This window comes from Podarcis vaucheri (genome assembly GCF_965113315.1).
Source record: "Podarcis vaucheri genome assembly, chromosome: 6".
NCBI lineage: Eukaryota > Metazoa > Chordata > Lepidosauria > Squamata > Lacertidae > Podarcis > Podarcis vaucheri.
The window spans coordinates 10,097,814-10,113,754 of NC_138764.1; the positions used below are offsets into that span (position 1 = coordinate 10,097,814).

The following is a 15,941-nucleotide window of genomic DNA, read 5'->3' on the forward strand; positions in this document are numbered from 1 at the left end:
GAGATTGCGTAAAATGGATTCCTGCTGGATTGCATCCTTTGGCTCTAAGTCTTTAATGTCTAGTAATTATATGAAGTTATTTTAAATTAGCAGTTTTTAATATGTGATTCAAGATACCACTGGGAGAGATAAGATTTTAAATCATAGACATCAGCATCAAAAATGCTAATTAGGATTCTGCAGCTTTTCTTTTCCAAAAGCCAAGACTGCTTCCATTGTAATTCTTTCTAGAGTCCTTTTCACTTAGATCTCACAGTATAATAACAGTTTGATTAGTGTGTGTTTTAAGAGCACCTAATTTATCTTGACTATTGAAAATAAATCTTTAAGGCTGCCATCCTGTTTCCACTGACATGTGATTGGAGTTATTTTTGAATAAACATATATAGGATAGCACTATGTTAGTTTTAGGCGTTTTTACACTATAAACTGTTATGTGGTTCACTATATTTTCACAGGGGGGAAACCATGTTTGCATTCATGGCCTTTTTAAACAAGGCTATTATAAGGCCATTAAAGAAAGTGAGGTATTAAAGTCAGAGTATTAAAGTCACATTCCTGGTGGCATAATAGTATCAATGATATCCTGAGTCGGGCTGACAGGTTCTTTGAGGTTAGTCCAGTCTGAAAGGAGCTCTTTGAAACAGATTGACAGTAATCGTTCTATGGAAGATAGGCTTATCTAATGCGGACTCTCAAGTCCTGAGAATATTTTGTTTCCTCCATAAACACACACATACACAGTTTACATCCCTCATTGTCTCAGAGAAATGTATTGGCAAGATTGGCCAAACACACAGAACACAGGCTGGTGTAGAGCTGAATCTTCAGAGCTTAGGAGTCAACTCTTAGGGGCCAGGGTCCCTTTGCCCCCCAATAAAATATTTGAGAGAGCCAGGCCCAACAAAGTTGATAGACATTGCCATTCAAATGGTGTTTGTGTGCCACATCTTGTGATCAATTATGTAGGATGGGGCCTACCTGCCCCCCCCCAATATTTTATTAAAGTTGGCACCCTTGCTTCAGAGAATTGACTGGTGGTAAATCATGCCACTGTCAGGCGCTTCCCAGGCCACGTTCCCCATTTTCCTCTTCCTCTGCAAACAGGCCTGTTTCCTTGTCTGGTCTCCAACTTCTCTCACTTAACACCTGACAAAATATCCCAGTACCCTCACAAAACACCTGACTATAACATTCTCTATTTAATCCCAAAATGCGCACTCCATAGATGCTATGGTATGCAAATATACCCATTACCACGAAGCTTTCCAAATAGTACTTCCAAGCAGAGACCTCACATACGGGGTACGTCAGCCTGTTAACAAATTGAACAAGTACTGCCGCATATTAAGGCTTGGGGAGGGGGGGGGACCTATTGTGCCATGTGTCTTTTTTCCATTTCTCCTATACCATAGTTCATTATCTGCTGTGTTGAATCACCTGTGTTTTCCTTGAATGCTTCTTTTGAACGTTAACTGGATCTTTCTGTTAGTAGTTATTCCAGCAATGCTCCCAATTGCTCTATTTCATGCTCTCAGAATGTCCCCCTGTTTCTTTAGTTGCCCAATTTCAGCTGCTGGTGGCCATGTGCTCTGTTGAGCACGTAAACGTTCATTTCTCTTGGCTGCTCAAAATGTGCTTGCTTGCGTTTCAAAAAATAGTTCAGGGTTGTTGTTTTTACCCAGTTCAAAGATACCTGTGTAGAGAATTGCAGATGAAAACAACATTGGGCCCATGGGGGGTGTTTTTCAGTAGCTGCTGCAATGTGTCTGGTTTCCAGTGCTGCTTTCACCTCTCAGAAAAGCCACCTTGAAGAAGTATTAGCCTCTCTAAAATAACGTAATGGGTGGGTTCAGTTTACAGACATGGGACTGGGTCCAGAAAGAAAGCTGGGGAAGGTAAAAATAAAAGGGATCCAGTAAGGAATTAGGGACGCAGGTGGCACTGTGGTCTAAACTACAGAGCCTAGGACTTGCCGATCAGAAGGTCGGCGGTTCGAATCCCCGCGACGGAGTGAGCTCCCGTTGCTCGGTCCCTGCTTCTGCCAACCTAGCAGTTCGAATTCATGTCAAAGTGCAAGTAGATAAATAGGTACCACTCTGGCAGGAAGGTCAATGGCGTTTCCGTGTGCTGCTCTGGTTCACCAGAAGTGGCTCAGTCAGGCTGGCCACATGACCCGGAAGCTGTCTGCAGACCAACGCCAGCTCCCTTGGCCAGTAAAGCGAGATGAGCGCCGCAACCCCAGAGTTGTCCGTGACTGGACTTAATGGTCAGGGGTCCCTTTACCTTTACCTTTACCTTTAAGGAATTAGGGATTACTTCCTGGGGCTCAGGTGCGTTTGATGTAGCAGTAGCCTCCCTTGTCTTTTGAACTCTCAAAGCAAAGAATTTAGAATTCACTAAAAATCTGAAACACACATCCTTCAGATTAAATGTTCAAATCGTTACTTTGCTCAAATGTGTTCTGCAGAATATGCAATTTTCAGTTCGTCTTTTCTGAAGCTGTGTAGCAGTCGCCTTGGATCTTAAATAAAATAGGGAATCAGCACATGATTAAAGGCAGTTGAGATAACCTGTAAGGAGAGAAGAAGCCATTTTCTTGTTGCCAAAATCTCCATGTATGCCCTTCTGTTCAGTAGGAACTACAAGACTTACTCCTATTTTTCTGTGCAACAGTGAGGTCCAGAAACTTGCTTAAGTTTTTGGGACTTCCAGATTTTTGTACTACCACTTACTGACAGAGCAGAGAGACTGTGCTGCCACAAGTCCCATTGGATCTCCACAGTTACTGCCATTCTCCAATGAGCAGCAGAGAACAGAATGCGATAAAGAGAGTGATTCTCAATTTTGGTAGGATAATCTGTGCCCAGGAGCTAACCTTGCACACTAACAAAGTCCTACGACATTACGGTTGTCACTGAGTCATAACAAGAAGCTACTGGCCTTGCCCTGTTGCTTCTGCTAACTTCATTCCTGAAAGTCAATGTCCATATTCACTATTCATCCTTAAAATTAATGGGCTAGTTGCAAAAATCACAGACACAGAGATAGTGAGGGCAGAGTGCCTTAAGCTGTTTGACCTAGTTTAAATAAGTGAAGTTATTATACATGAAGGGCAAGGTGAACGCTGACTTAGTGTAATCATTGTTTATCCTTTTCTGTAATGAGAGAATCAAATTATGTGCCACTGAAATTAAAGGGCAGCAAAGGAATGTTTAGGTTTTTTGGCAAAACCCATAAGCCAAAGCAGTTGACAGACATAAGTGGCATGGTTTTAATTCCAAAGGGGATAAATAATCTTCCGATCACTACTAATCTGTGTCTAGGTCATATGACATAAGGTTAGTTTAATATCATTCTTTAGAAGATAAGCTGATTGCTGGAGGGGACAAAGAGGTTTCTGTACCCCACCTTCAGGGAGAATGTCGGCTTCATTATGAATCAGGGAAGAGGAATGAAGTTTCTGCATCCTTTGTAGAATTTGGCCAAACATCAATGATTTGACACACTTTGGTCAACGTTACGCTTCAAATCAGGGTGGGGGAGTGGTGTCATCATCTGTGGAACTATCAGCAGAAATTTTGTAGGTAACATTTCAATAATGTCTTGCCACCCGACTACTAGGTGAATTTATCAAAGCATTGTATGAGTCGGACGAGAACTGTGAAGTGGATCCCAGCAAAAGTTCTCCGAGCGAGCTAGCCGATCACCAGGCCAATCTTAAAATGTGCTGCGAGCTAGCCTTCTGCAAGATCATCAACTCCTACTGGTGAGTTCAGGGAGCGCTTCTCCGATGATGATTTGCTTATTGGGGTGGTTCACCTTAAGGAAAGTAAACACAGCCTGCCTCTTCCTTTAAAGATCAGCAGGAATGATTTCACCAGGGATTGCATGCTGTGAGCGGAGTATGCAGAAAGGACTCCGCAGACACGGTCAACCAGGAACTGCATGTCCCATTGAAGCGAATCAAGCTTACCAGGAGTGGGCTTCAATGGGTTCTTCCTGGTCCCATTTATCAGCACAAGGCAGCTTAATTGAGATGAATTAGCTTTAGGGGTCAAGTGGAACTGTGACTATGCAACTGGATTTTTGGTAGGTTTGTGATGGGTAAAGTGAGCTTCCTTAAAGCTGAGCTGACTGCTAGGGGTCTTTGGCAGTTCAAAGGAAGAATACAAATCGTTTCCCCCACTAATACACCAAAAAGGATAACTCAACAGCTACTGTTCCACTAAGGTTCTAACAGGGCTAGCCAATCAAATACATACAGAGGCCAGATCTGTCTTTGTCACACTCTGGTGTAACAACAAAAACCAAAACCAAACAAGCAAAAACAAAGATAGAACTATGCAGATCAAAATATGGTTTTAGCCAGACAACACCAGACAAAAAAAATCTGTGGGGGGCACAAAAGGGGCAAAGTATATTTCTGGGTGAGCAACCTGTGCCCCACATGTTAAGATATCTGAAAGAAAAATAGCAGTATATGTTAAGGACAGGAGTCCAGCAATGTGAGGGGGCAAGTGAGGAGTGAGCTCCCTATTGGGAGGGGGGTTGTGTTTCTCTCCCCCCCCCCGCCACCCCCACCCCAGCACTGCCCATAGTTCTAGGCAGTATTTGTTTCACAGGACTTAATCAGAGGCTAAATAGACTTGAACTGGCAAGAATACTGTCTTGGGTGGGAAGCCTCCCCACTGCAAGAAGCAGGCCTAAGGTTATGGGGTGCATTTACCACCCACCCCAACAGTTTCCCCGAGGACACATCTTTACCTTCTCTCAGAGTGAATGGCAGTTTCTAAAAGATAAAATAAAGCACTGCGGGGGACATAGTTGAGGTCAGCTTCAGTCAAATATCTTTTAAGCCTCCCTAATACAAGGAAAATGGTATCTGAATCTCCCCAAATACAAAACCAAACCATTCATAACCAGAAAAACAATCTTTGTTGTTGTTGTTGTTGTTGTTTTGATCTGGATAACAGAAAATCAGTGTCCTGCAATTATGCAAGTTAGAAGGGGAAATATTTATTCTTGATAGATAAACTGTATCTTTAGTTTCTTTTTGTTCCTCTATTTAGAACATAAAGCATCTGTTTTCTGTTATTTTGTTTTGTTTTTTCTTCATTGTCTTTATATATTTATAGATGCTACTTAAAGGTATTACCAAAAAAAAATGTTTAATAAGTTTTAAAATTTTAAATGTCCTGGTTTCATCACTGGACAAGTCAGAAACAGATAGCCTTGCTGAATTCAGCAAGGGAATTATCCACACGATTCTTCTAAACACTGTTCCCTGCTGGAACAAGGATAAGTGGAGGTAGAAGAGACTCACTTTACTCCCAGACATTCAAGCTAATATTGAATGAAATTCTGAATCTCCTAGAAATGTTGTGGAAGCGAAGAAGCTTTGTTGATCTGAGATTTGGGGACATAGCCAGCACTAGTTAGAGTAGACCCATTGAAAGTAATGGACAAGTACAGGGAAGAGCAAAGTGGCTACATGTCCACCTCTGGGAGCCCACATGCTCCATAACTTGCCTGTCTGTGCCATGCACAGATATAAGGCAGCTTCCTATTTTTGGAATCAAATGATGCTCAGAAATGGGCTGTGAGCTGGGAAGAACCTCCTAAGGAGAGATCCAGCCTAAATTTGTGCTTTAATTACAATGAACGGCATAACAATGTGAAAGCTATAGCTTAAAAACTTAGCGGCATTTCCTGCATGTGGAATAGCAGCCCATAATGTCACAAGGGCTGGTGGTGCAATCAGAAGGACAGGTGCTTAATTTGTCAGAATTGTACACTCTAGGACAGGATCTCTCCCAATAGGTATGTCATACCGTAAGTATGTTTGTAGATCATACAAATTAGCATGTTATACACACAAGGTGGGGGTTGGCTGGTTTGCGTCACCCTCCTCACTAAATGAGGGGAGAGCACTGAATGATGAAATTAGATAGGCAAATCTTCATTTCTGCCAGTGCCCCTCTCCTTCCTCTCACTGAATGACCCTGTACCAAGCCCAGTGGCACCTAGGGCTTTGCTGGTTCAGCTTGCATACTTAATGTCCTTGTGCGGTTTCATTCATTTCCAGTGTCTTTCCCCGGGAGCTGAAGGAGGTGTTTGCATCATGGAAGCAGCAGTGCCTCAACAGGGGGAAACAAGATATCAGTGAACGCTTGATCAGTGCCTCGCTTTTCCTCCGTTTCCTCTGCCCAGCCATCATGTCTCCAAGTCTCTTCAACCTCATGCAAGAGTACCCTGATGACCGCACCTCTCGGACGCTCACGCTAATTGCAAAGGTTATCCAAAATCTGGCAAATTTCACAAGGTAAGTGATATTAGAGCAAAAAAAGAGCAACTAGGGCACATCATTGTGGGTTGTGTCATTACTTATGAATGCTCCGATGGCGACAGCTGCTGACTTGCCTTGGCTCTATCCAAGTATATGGGAATCCGTTTTCATATTGAAATAACATGCTTGAAATTGTACCGGCTTGAAGGACACACTTCCCAATTTCAGCTCACTGTGCTACAAAAAAGTGGCCATTGGGACCTAGGATTTGGCTCTACAGATAGAAGAATGTCACTAGCCCTGTTATTTTTGCGATGGCAAAATAGCTTGGTTGCATTCTGGGTTACGGCTTACAGATGACTCATCCCCAGTCTTGCCCTAGATGTTGGTGTTACAAAACTAATTCATCTCCTACCCCAATGTGCCCTTGACTGCTTTACTCCCCCCCCCTCCAGTAATTGGAGATGGCGCTCCCCTAAGGGCAACTCGCACATTGATTAGTCTGGCACCACTGACAGGTCCCTGCAGAGATGTGCAGTGCGTCCCATTGTAGTACACAAAACATCACCGTAGGGCTAACTTCAATGCCCCCCCCCCTGCTGCATGCACCCCACACATTGTTATAACTGATATTTTGCTTGTTTTAAAAGGTCAATCTTAACACAACTCGGCAGACATAAATTTTGCAAAGGGGAAAGCATACTGAACTGCCTCAAATGGCATTGGAGTTTCCTGTTTTCCAGTAGGGTTTGGTGGTCCCACGCACTGATGCTAGTAGCCCTGTGGGGCTGGGCGAGGAAGAGTCAAGAGTCCCACACAGGATGTATAAGTAGTAGTTTTCTAGGAAGCAAAAATGGACGTGAGAATATATACCTTAACCCGCTTCTATGAAGTTTTTCAGGAGTATCAAACTACCACATTTTGTATCAATTAACAGATAAACAAGATACTACTTTAGTTTCTCTGACATCAATGAGAATATAATTAAAATCTGCCTATTTCAGCTTCATTGAGTTCTGAGGTGGATTTTGAACATGCAGATCCTTCTTTCTGAAGGCCCACAGCTACATCTGATGTTAAATGCGTCTCTGCATCTCAGGTGTTTTCCCCCCTTTTGTTCTTGTTTTAAATGCAAATTGCATTCCCTGGGGCTGTCTGGTTATTAATACTTCAGAGCAGCAATGGAGATCTAACCTTGCCTTTCCTTGCTATGGTCCTAAGGACTATCCCACATTTTAAAAAATTAGTAATAATTCTATATCACTTTATATTTTTAATAAAAAATCTCAAAGCGGTTTACAGCATATTAAATCAATAAAACAATAGCCGGGCGATGTTCCTCCGGCCTCATGAGGAGCCTCTTCAGTGGGGCTGGTGAGTGTGGGCCTCGCCCCCTAGGCCAAGTGGAAAGGGCCACTTCTGAAGATCATAGAATCATAGAGTTGGGAGAGACCACAAGGGCCATCGAGTCCAACCCCCTGCCAAGCAGGAAACACCATCAGAGCACTCCTGACATATGGTTGTCAAGCCTCTGCTTAAAGACCTCCAAAGAAGGAGACTCCACCACACTCCTTGGCAGCAAGATGATATTTTGCAAACCTCTTTGAGGGGTTTTTTCACACTCAAGCAGTATATAAATTTTATTAAATAAATAAATAAAAGTATTTGCATTGTGGGGGAATCTCCCATTAACTCCAAAGAGGACTTTCCTTGCTTGCTTTGATCCCATTAATTTTCAGCCTCCCTTCAGCTGATGCTATCTGCATTAAACAAACAAAGAAACAAGTCTTCAAGTTAATGTCAAAGCTTTGGCTCTGGATTTCCACGCATACAGATTGAAATGGAGCAAAAGTACTCAGATGCAGAAACTCGTAGAGCGTATGATGATGATGATTTATACACACATACATACCCTGCCCATCTGGGGTTTCCCCAGCCACTCTGGATGGCTGAAGGTTGCTTGCCTGTTCATTATGTAGTTTCTCCAAATATAATCTCTGATCGTTTTTTGAAGCCTATAAAGCCTGCTTGGCCAGAGATAATAGCAGAACACAAATAAAGAAGCATACATACCACAGGGACGATCTGAAAAGAAACCAGAGTTACCCACAGGTTACACTGACTTTCTCGTGCTATCTTCAACTTTTTCTAAAATGAATTATTGTCAGCAGCCATAACTAAAAGGAGTACAGTGGTGCCCCGCAAGACGAATGCCTCGCAAGACGAAAAACCCGCTAGACGAAAGGGTTTTCCGTTTTGGAGGTGCTTCGCAAAACAAATTTCCTATGGGCTTGCTTCGCAAGATGAAAATGTCTTGTGAGTTCCTGCGGGGGTTTTTTCCTCCCCCCCCCTTTTTCCCAAGCCGCTAAGCCGCTTATCAGCTGATCCTAAGCCGCTTAACAGCTGATCCGCTAAGCCGCTTAACAGCTGATCCGCTAAGCCGCTAATAGCGCTAAGCCGCTAATGGGCTTGCTTTGCAAGACGAAAAAACCGCAAGACGAAGAGACTCGCGGAACGGATTCTTTTCGTCTTGCGAGACACCACTGTATTGATATGGAACCTGTGGTCTAGTCAGAGAAAAAAGTAGTAATTACAGTCCTTTAATAAGTTAAGGAAATCACAGATTCCCTTGAAACTGTTCCCATTGATCCCCAGAAAAAGAAGTTAATTCTCTATCTATCTTTTTCTCTCTTTCCTCCTTATGAAAATCAAGATTTGGGAACAAAGAAGAATATATTACATTTATGAATGACTTTCTCGAGCACGAGTGGGGCGGCATGAAACGCTTCCTGATAGAAATTTCTAATGCGGACACCATCTCCGGCACTCCAGGATTTGAAGGCTTCATAGATTTGGGACGGGAGATTGCTGTCTTGCATTCCTTGCTGTGGGAAGTTGTATGTCAGCTGGACAAGGTAATCTAGGCTGGAGGTTGGGGAGGGCTGGCCGGATCCGTGATAGTCTCCTGGTTACAATAATTCTTACTCTATAGGAGCCAATACAGTGGTACCTCGCAAGACGAATGCCTCGCAAGACGAAAAACGCGCAAGACGAAAGAGTTTTCCGTTTTTTGAGTCGTTCCGCAAGATGAATTTCCCTATGGGCTTGCTTCGCAAGACGAAACGTCTTGCGAGTTCTTGCGAGTTTGTTTCCTTTTTCTTAAAGCCGCTAAGCCGCTAATAGCCGTGCTTCGCAAGACGAGAAAACCGCAAGACGAAGAGACTCGCGGAACGGATTAATTTCGTCTTGCGAGGCACCACTGTACTTCATGAGAAGTTAACTTTAAAATAAAGAAAAGTAATTGACCAGCCTTTATTCCACACATGACTAAAGGTTTGAGATGGTGAGAACAGTCAATAAGGAGCTTGAGTCAACTGCATGAATTTTGTAGAGCCTCAAGTGTAGTTTTATTAAGATGTTTACATTTTTTTTACATCATCTACTAATTCCGATTGAACAGCTTAAGCTATTCTTTGTTTGGCCTTTACATTTTAAAACAAATTTGGGCTCTCACAAACATAATCATGGGGTTTCACCTTAGATGATGCAACGCGCCATGCATAATGTTGAAAAGGGGAAGCCAGGGTGGGGTGGGGAGAACATAAAGAGGATGGCAGGCGGGGAAGGGGGTGCACCAGTCATGATTGCCCTGGACCAAAAACACAGCAAAGAGATGCTGTTCACATTGGTACATAGTTTAGCTGTGTTCAGTAGCTACTGCCCATCACTCTTGCAAGTTTTTGCTGTCCATATCCATAATTCTCTATAATTAAACTACTCCAGCTAGACTTTTCCTCTGAAGGAACAGATTGTCAGGGAATTGTTTCGGTGGTGATGGTGGGTTATTACTCTTTGAAGAACTGGAAAATTACTGTTAATTGAGTTTGCTGTTGGCACTGCACACAAGTATTTTGTACAGGAACATTACGTTTGCATCTTGTGTTTTTGTCAAAATGTGGAGTTCCCTGCCTCTTTTCCTTTCTCCATTCCTCCACACATCCATATTTTGCATTCATGAAACCCACATATTTCTGGACAAATTTTCCTTAGGTAGGTTATTCCTCCCAGGCCACTGGAATGACTTCATGTCTTAACATAATATTATTTCCCGTGTGCATGAGGCCCCTTAAAAGCAAAGCATTTGTCTCAGTTGTTAATGAAAAAGTAGGCAAATACAAATTAGCCAAAACCTAACATTAGAGACAGGTGTGCTCTTCCTTTCCAGTACAGTGATACTATGGACTAATGGGATGGTAGTCCAGCTTAAATGGCTTTTTGCTTTATTTCTTCACAATAAGTAGTGATGATCAGGCAAGAGGATAAGGCCATAAAGTTGGGGACCACTTGGGATTCAATAAAGGAAGTGTTTAATTATATTTCTGTCAGTCTAGTTGTTGGTTTTTAAATTTAAAGATAAGCACATTGACCGTTCACAACAGCTGCCATTTGCAATAATGCAATTATCTTATGTTAATTAACTGCTGTAGCAGAAGAGGTAACCACAGTAGACTTGCATGCTCCCAGGGCCAGCTAATTGGAAAGAAGCATGCTCAGAGCAGGAACTCACACAGAGACACAGCAGCAATCTCCTCTGTGAGTTGGCACTTGAGATTCATCAGAACCTTAACTGGCTTCTCATGACACACTGGCAGTTGTCTCCTGGCACAGTGGTGTGCCCTAGATTGCAGTTTGGGAATTACACAACACAGCAGCTTCCAAGCAGGTTTTACTTTGCGCAGGATCAGGCCATCCACACCTTCCAGTTGCCTCCACCATGATAGCCAGGTAGCAAAAATGCCCATCTGTTATAGACAGAACAGAACCCACTTGGAGTCCTCACTCTCATGCTTGTACACAACATCCCATTTTTTTTAACAATAAATGATATAGAGCTCAGGGAGCGTGCATAAAATTAACCTGGTCTATTCCAGTTAAGCTAAACATCAGAACAGGTGAATTCTACCTATTAATGATTACAAACAGCAAATTCATAAAGAGGTTAAAGGCAAAGACTAATTAAATGGATATCTTTAAACACAAGCACTGCACTTCTGCACATATTCTTTTAGTGCTCTTGCAAACCTCCTGAATGCAAATCTCCCTGTATGTCAGCATGCATTTCCCTGACCACAGGACACTTTTTGGGGGGTGGGGGGCTGGAAACTTCTTTGCAGTTGAATTATTCTCTAGTTTTCTAAATCCCATTTCAGTTGGTAGCAATTGCAGTTGTCCCCCCCCCCCAGTCCCGTTTCTACTACCCTTCCCTTTGAATGCAGTTTGCTTTGCATGACAGTTTTGTGTTGGAATGGCAATTAGTTTTGTTCTGTTGAGCATGACCTTTTTATTTTGGGGGGTCAGTTTTTAATTTCTATTTCCTTTTCTTTCCTCAATGTCTGCCGCACCCTGTTTCGTCTCCTCCATCCGTCTGGTCGCCGTGGTTCCGCTGCTCCATAACAATGCATTGTGGTCCTGCTCACACCCACACGCAAATGCCACCTTCTTTCCTTCCAACTTCCACTCTTCCACCCATGTTCATCATTGTTTTATTTTTTATTATTTAAAAAAAAAACCACATTCAAAACAAAACAAATACTCAAATGGCGGGTGCCACGGTGCTTATTGTCGAATCAGGGTGAAAATTCCTTCCTACAGGCAACGGTAGAAAAATTGGGACCTTTGCCACGCATCCTCGCAGATATTGCGAAGGCCACAACAAACCCCACGCCGATCCAGCAACAATTGAGACGCCTGGCAGATCACAACTCAAGCCCCAACGTCAGCCTCTCCTCAGGGCTGCAAAAAATCTTTGAGGACCCAGTTGACAGGTACGCAGCACCGAGCTTTCCCTGGGGTTATATGGCTGTCAGGAAGACGCATTGCCCCAGGAAAATAGGGGGGAGGTCTTGGCTGTGCTTAGACCTCCAGTTGTTGAACTCCAGTTCCCATTTTCCCTGGCCAGCATGGCTCACAGGTAGGGATGATGGAAGCCATAACACAGCAACATCTGGAAGGCCGTAGGTTTTCCCATCTCCCATCGCAGTGATCATTTTATAGACTGAGAAGCCTTATGCTAAACCCCTGGTCCATGTAGCCTTTTGTGGCCTACTGTGACCAGCGGCACATCTCCAAGTCAAACATTCCCAGCCCTGCTATCTGATATCCTTTCTAAGTGAAGGCGGCAGCAATGTATGCTGGAAGGAGGCACTCTACCACTGAGCTGCAGCTTGTGACCAAAGTGTTTGACCCAGAGTAGACCTTGGTCAAGCTGGTATCTCAGGGACTGGGTTTCCCATATTATATTAACATTTAGCATGCATATACTGCTGAACAGTGCTCACCGTTATTCTCTCAGCAGTGCTGACTACAGCCCTGTAAGGTAAGCGTCTGATCATCCCCACCCAGATGTGAAAGTCACCGTGCTACACTAGCTCTCATTCTGTAATAGTTCCTTTGCCATAGCAATGAGTAAACAGTGCGTTTCCACATTTTCTCAAACTTGTTTTAATGCATAGTCGTAAATAGCCAATTGCCTGTGGCAGATAAGAACTGTCTTCCAGCAACCAAGCAGGCAAGTTGTGCCAGAGAGCTCTGTTTATCATGCTTTTTAGGCCTCAAATGAGTCAGATATGTACGGATAGGCATGATTTATTTGCAAGGGTTTGTTTATTATTCCTTAACAAACTTTACCCTTTTCTCTATGTCACCAGTAAGGTTAGAAAGCTTTTCTCCCACCATCACTGTTTAATACATGATTGTGGGCGATGGTATTCTGAGTAGGCAGGAATGAAGGCAAAAAGAGTGGCGTCTAGCAATGTGGGTGCCCAAGGTTTCCATTCTGGTGGCAAGTCACCCTAGGAATGTCAAGGATATTTCCTGGGCTTAGCTCGCAGTATGAGGGTAGAGCTTTAGCTCTGGAATCCGAAATTGGATTCATTATCAAGTTATGAGATAAATACAGTCAAAACAATCTCTTTGTAGCTGAAAGGAGAGGGTATTTGGGAAAGTGAAACCTCATGTAAACGTTCTATCAGTTTCACTTAAAACTTAAGCTGTTAGCTAGCAAACGGGAGCTCAGTGTGTTTTAGGGCCAGCTCAGGTCTTTAGGTTTAGGGGATCAAAACAAGTCTCAGGCTTGTGAATTCCCTTTCCCTCCCTGCCTACTATACAGGAAAGGAGGGCAGTGGAGGCTTCCAGTTCCACAGTTTGAGCCTGATTTGTATAAGCTAACTTTCGTTAGAACAAGCCACAAGTAATGCAAAACTGTTCTTTATTCAAAACTGAAATCGAGGGCTTTCCGTGTTCTCTTCCCACGTACAAAGCAGCAGGAGAGTGGGGAGCAGATGAGCCCAGAGGCTTGCAGCAACTCATTTATGATAACCTAAACAATGGCTTAGTTGATTTTCTGAGCCTGGCCTAGGCGATACTGTTCCAGTGAATGCGTGGCTTTTGTTTCGTTTGTTGTTGTTTTTAAGAAAAGAGCTGCATTTTTGTGGGGCACAGCTTCTGTTCTCACCTATTAGACATTGGTACTGTTTCTGTTCAACTTCACAGTGAGGTCAAATTGAAGTCGCCACCCCAGGAAAATGAAGGGTACTTCAAAAGCAAGTTGTTGCTGATTCAACAGTCATCGTCACGAAGTGTGACTTACTCCGACAAGAGTGACGAGACGAACATGCCCAATGTCCGAAGCATATCGCTGATGGATCTCCAAGATCCCAATGTTGTGCAGTGTGATTCCGGGTCCGTGATGCACGATGCTCCCGTACGTTTATCCGGCAGCCAGCTTTCTGTCATCCAGGTGGCAAACATTAAGCAGCTCCACAGCACACCGCAGAGCACCCCTCAGGTCAGGAGGCCCCTGCACACCCCACTCAGCCAGCCGGGCCCTCTGCAGGCCCTTTCCTTCCAGAACCCTGTTTACCATATGAACAACCCCGCCCAGGCCATGCCAAAGGTGTCCATGGACTCCAGCTTGGAGAATCTGAGTGTCACCAGTTCCCGGAGCCAGAATAGCGAAGACCTTAAACTCAGCGGGCCGAGCAACAGCAGCATGGAGGACTTCACCAAACGCAGCACGCAGAGCGAGGACTTTCCCCGGCGGGGCACAGCACTGGACAAGCACGTGCCCATGGTGTTACCTCGCCAGAACAGCACTGGGCAGGCCCAGATCCGCAAAGTGGACCAAGCGGGACTGGGTGCCAGAGCCAAGGCGCCCCAGTCCCTTCCGCACAGCGCTTCTCTGCGAAGCACAGGGAGCGTGTCTGTAGCATCTGCCACAATGGCAGCGGAGCCTCTTCAGAACGGCAACCGGTCCCGGCAACAATCCTCGTCCTCCCGGGAGAGCCCGGTTCCCAAAGTGCGTGCCATCCAGAGGCAGCAAACGCAGCAGGTAGGACCATAACCTGTGCTGGTACCTCTGAATTTGAGGCTAGTTTGTGTGTGTGTGTTGTGCATGATAGAAGGAACAGGGATCAGTTTGCATAAGTGGCCAGCCTGCAACTCGGGGACCATGAAAGGCTCAGGAGCAGTAGTTTGTGGCACACCTGGACAGGAACAGGCTGGCCTGCAGTCCTAGGGAGGACATAGGGTGGCCTGTTTCTTCAGTGCCAAGCTGCTAGACTGCAAGAAAGTGACTCCAAGGTGTGTGGGTGGGGACGCCTCTGTGCCGTGGTCCTCCTAAGATGGGCACTGCCTCATTTTTGGTCCTGGCTTGTGGAATGATTAACGAAAAGGTCGGCTCCCAGTGATAGAGAGCAGGGGATGCGATTTACAGTTCATAGAAGTAAACAACTTAAAACACTGCTAACACTTTCAATAAAAATAGGAACACAGTTATTTAAAGTGCATATGTGAAATATCTATAAAGAGAAGGAAATGCAAGCCACTGAGAGAAAATCTTCTCCTAAACAAACAAACCCCTCAGAAATTGGATTTGTGGGGCGTGATAATTGCTCTGATACAAGGTTGTTGTAAGGATTACTGATGAAAATATATTTTGAATGTTCCAGTGCAATATATAAATGTCAAGTACTGACTGATATCTTTTGTCAAGGTCAGATTTTCTAGGCATTCTTGTTTATGCAATTAAAAAAATCCAAGCATTGCGTTTTGACTTACGTCTGACTCTTAGTTAGTCATTAGGATACAGTTGGTTGATTTTGGCCAAGAAAGTGCAGGTGAGTGGTGTGTAGAGCCACAAAATAAGAATTTCCCATTTGAAAATCCAGCAATCGCTTGCCCAATTCATGGATCTTAAAGGGATCGTCGTGAATGTGTGTTTTTGTTCACACACCAATGCAGTTCTTGCTGGGAAAAGCCCTGCCTTGCCATAACACCCTCCAGAGGTGCGTTTGTCTCCTTGGGGGTAAGTTCCTGGAAATAGCTGGAAAATAAACAAGCACTTACTTGAAGAGGGAGGAGGAAAATATGCTTGTTGTTGGGTTTTTCAGGAGCAATGTCTTACTGTCAGTGATGCTTCTATCATGCATATGATGTCATTCTGTCATAGGATGGCTTACATATGGAAAGCACATAAGCCCAGAGCATTTAAAACAAACTTTTCCTAGTCTTACTCCTTCTACTGCTCCCCAGGCACATGTATGTTTCAGGATTTGCTTTTGACATCCTGGGCTCTGTAGACACCATGTGTTTT

The 15,941-nt window shown here is 44.0% G+C and overlaps 1 protein-coding gene across 14 annotated transcripts in view; it reads left to right on the forward strand.

Moving 5' to 3' along the window:
• Positions 1 to 15,941, forward strand: part of RASAL2 (RAS protein activator like 2) — a 236,858-nt gene that overhangs the window by 210,262 nt on the left and 10,655 nt on the right. For 12 of the 14 annotated variants that reach the window (XM_082229010.1, XM_082229011.1, XM_082229000.1 and 9 more), the window contains 5 exons: positions 3,625 to 3,769; positions 6,089 to 6,325; positions 9,003 to 9,204; positions 11,921 to 12,114; positions 13,841 to 14,678. In XM_082229010.1, the coding sequence (XP_082085136.1) occupies positions 3,625 to 3,769; positions 6,089 to 6,325; positions 9,003 to 9,204; positions 11,921 to 12,114; positions 13,841 to 14,678 (1,616 nt within the window). The remainder of the gene's footprint in view (positions 1 to 3,624; positions 3,770 to 6,088; positions 6,326 to 9,002; positions 9,205 to 11,920; positions 12,115 to 13,840; positions 14,679 to 15,941) is intronic. The other 2 variants (XM_082229012.1, XM_082229007.1) reach the window with 1 other exon arrangement.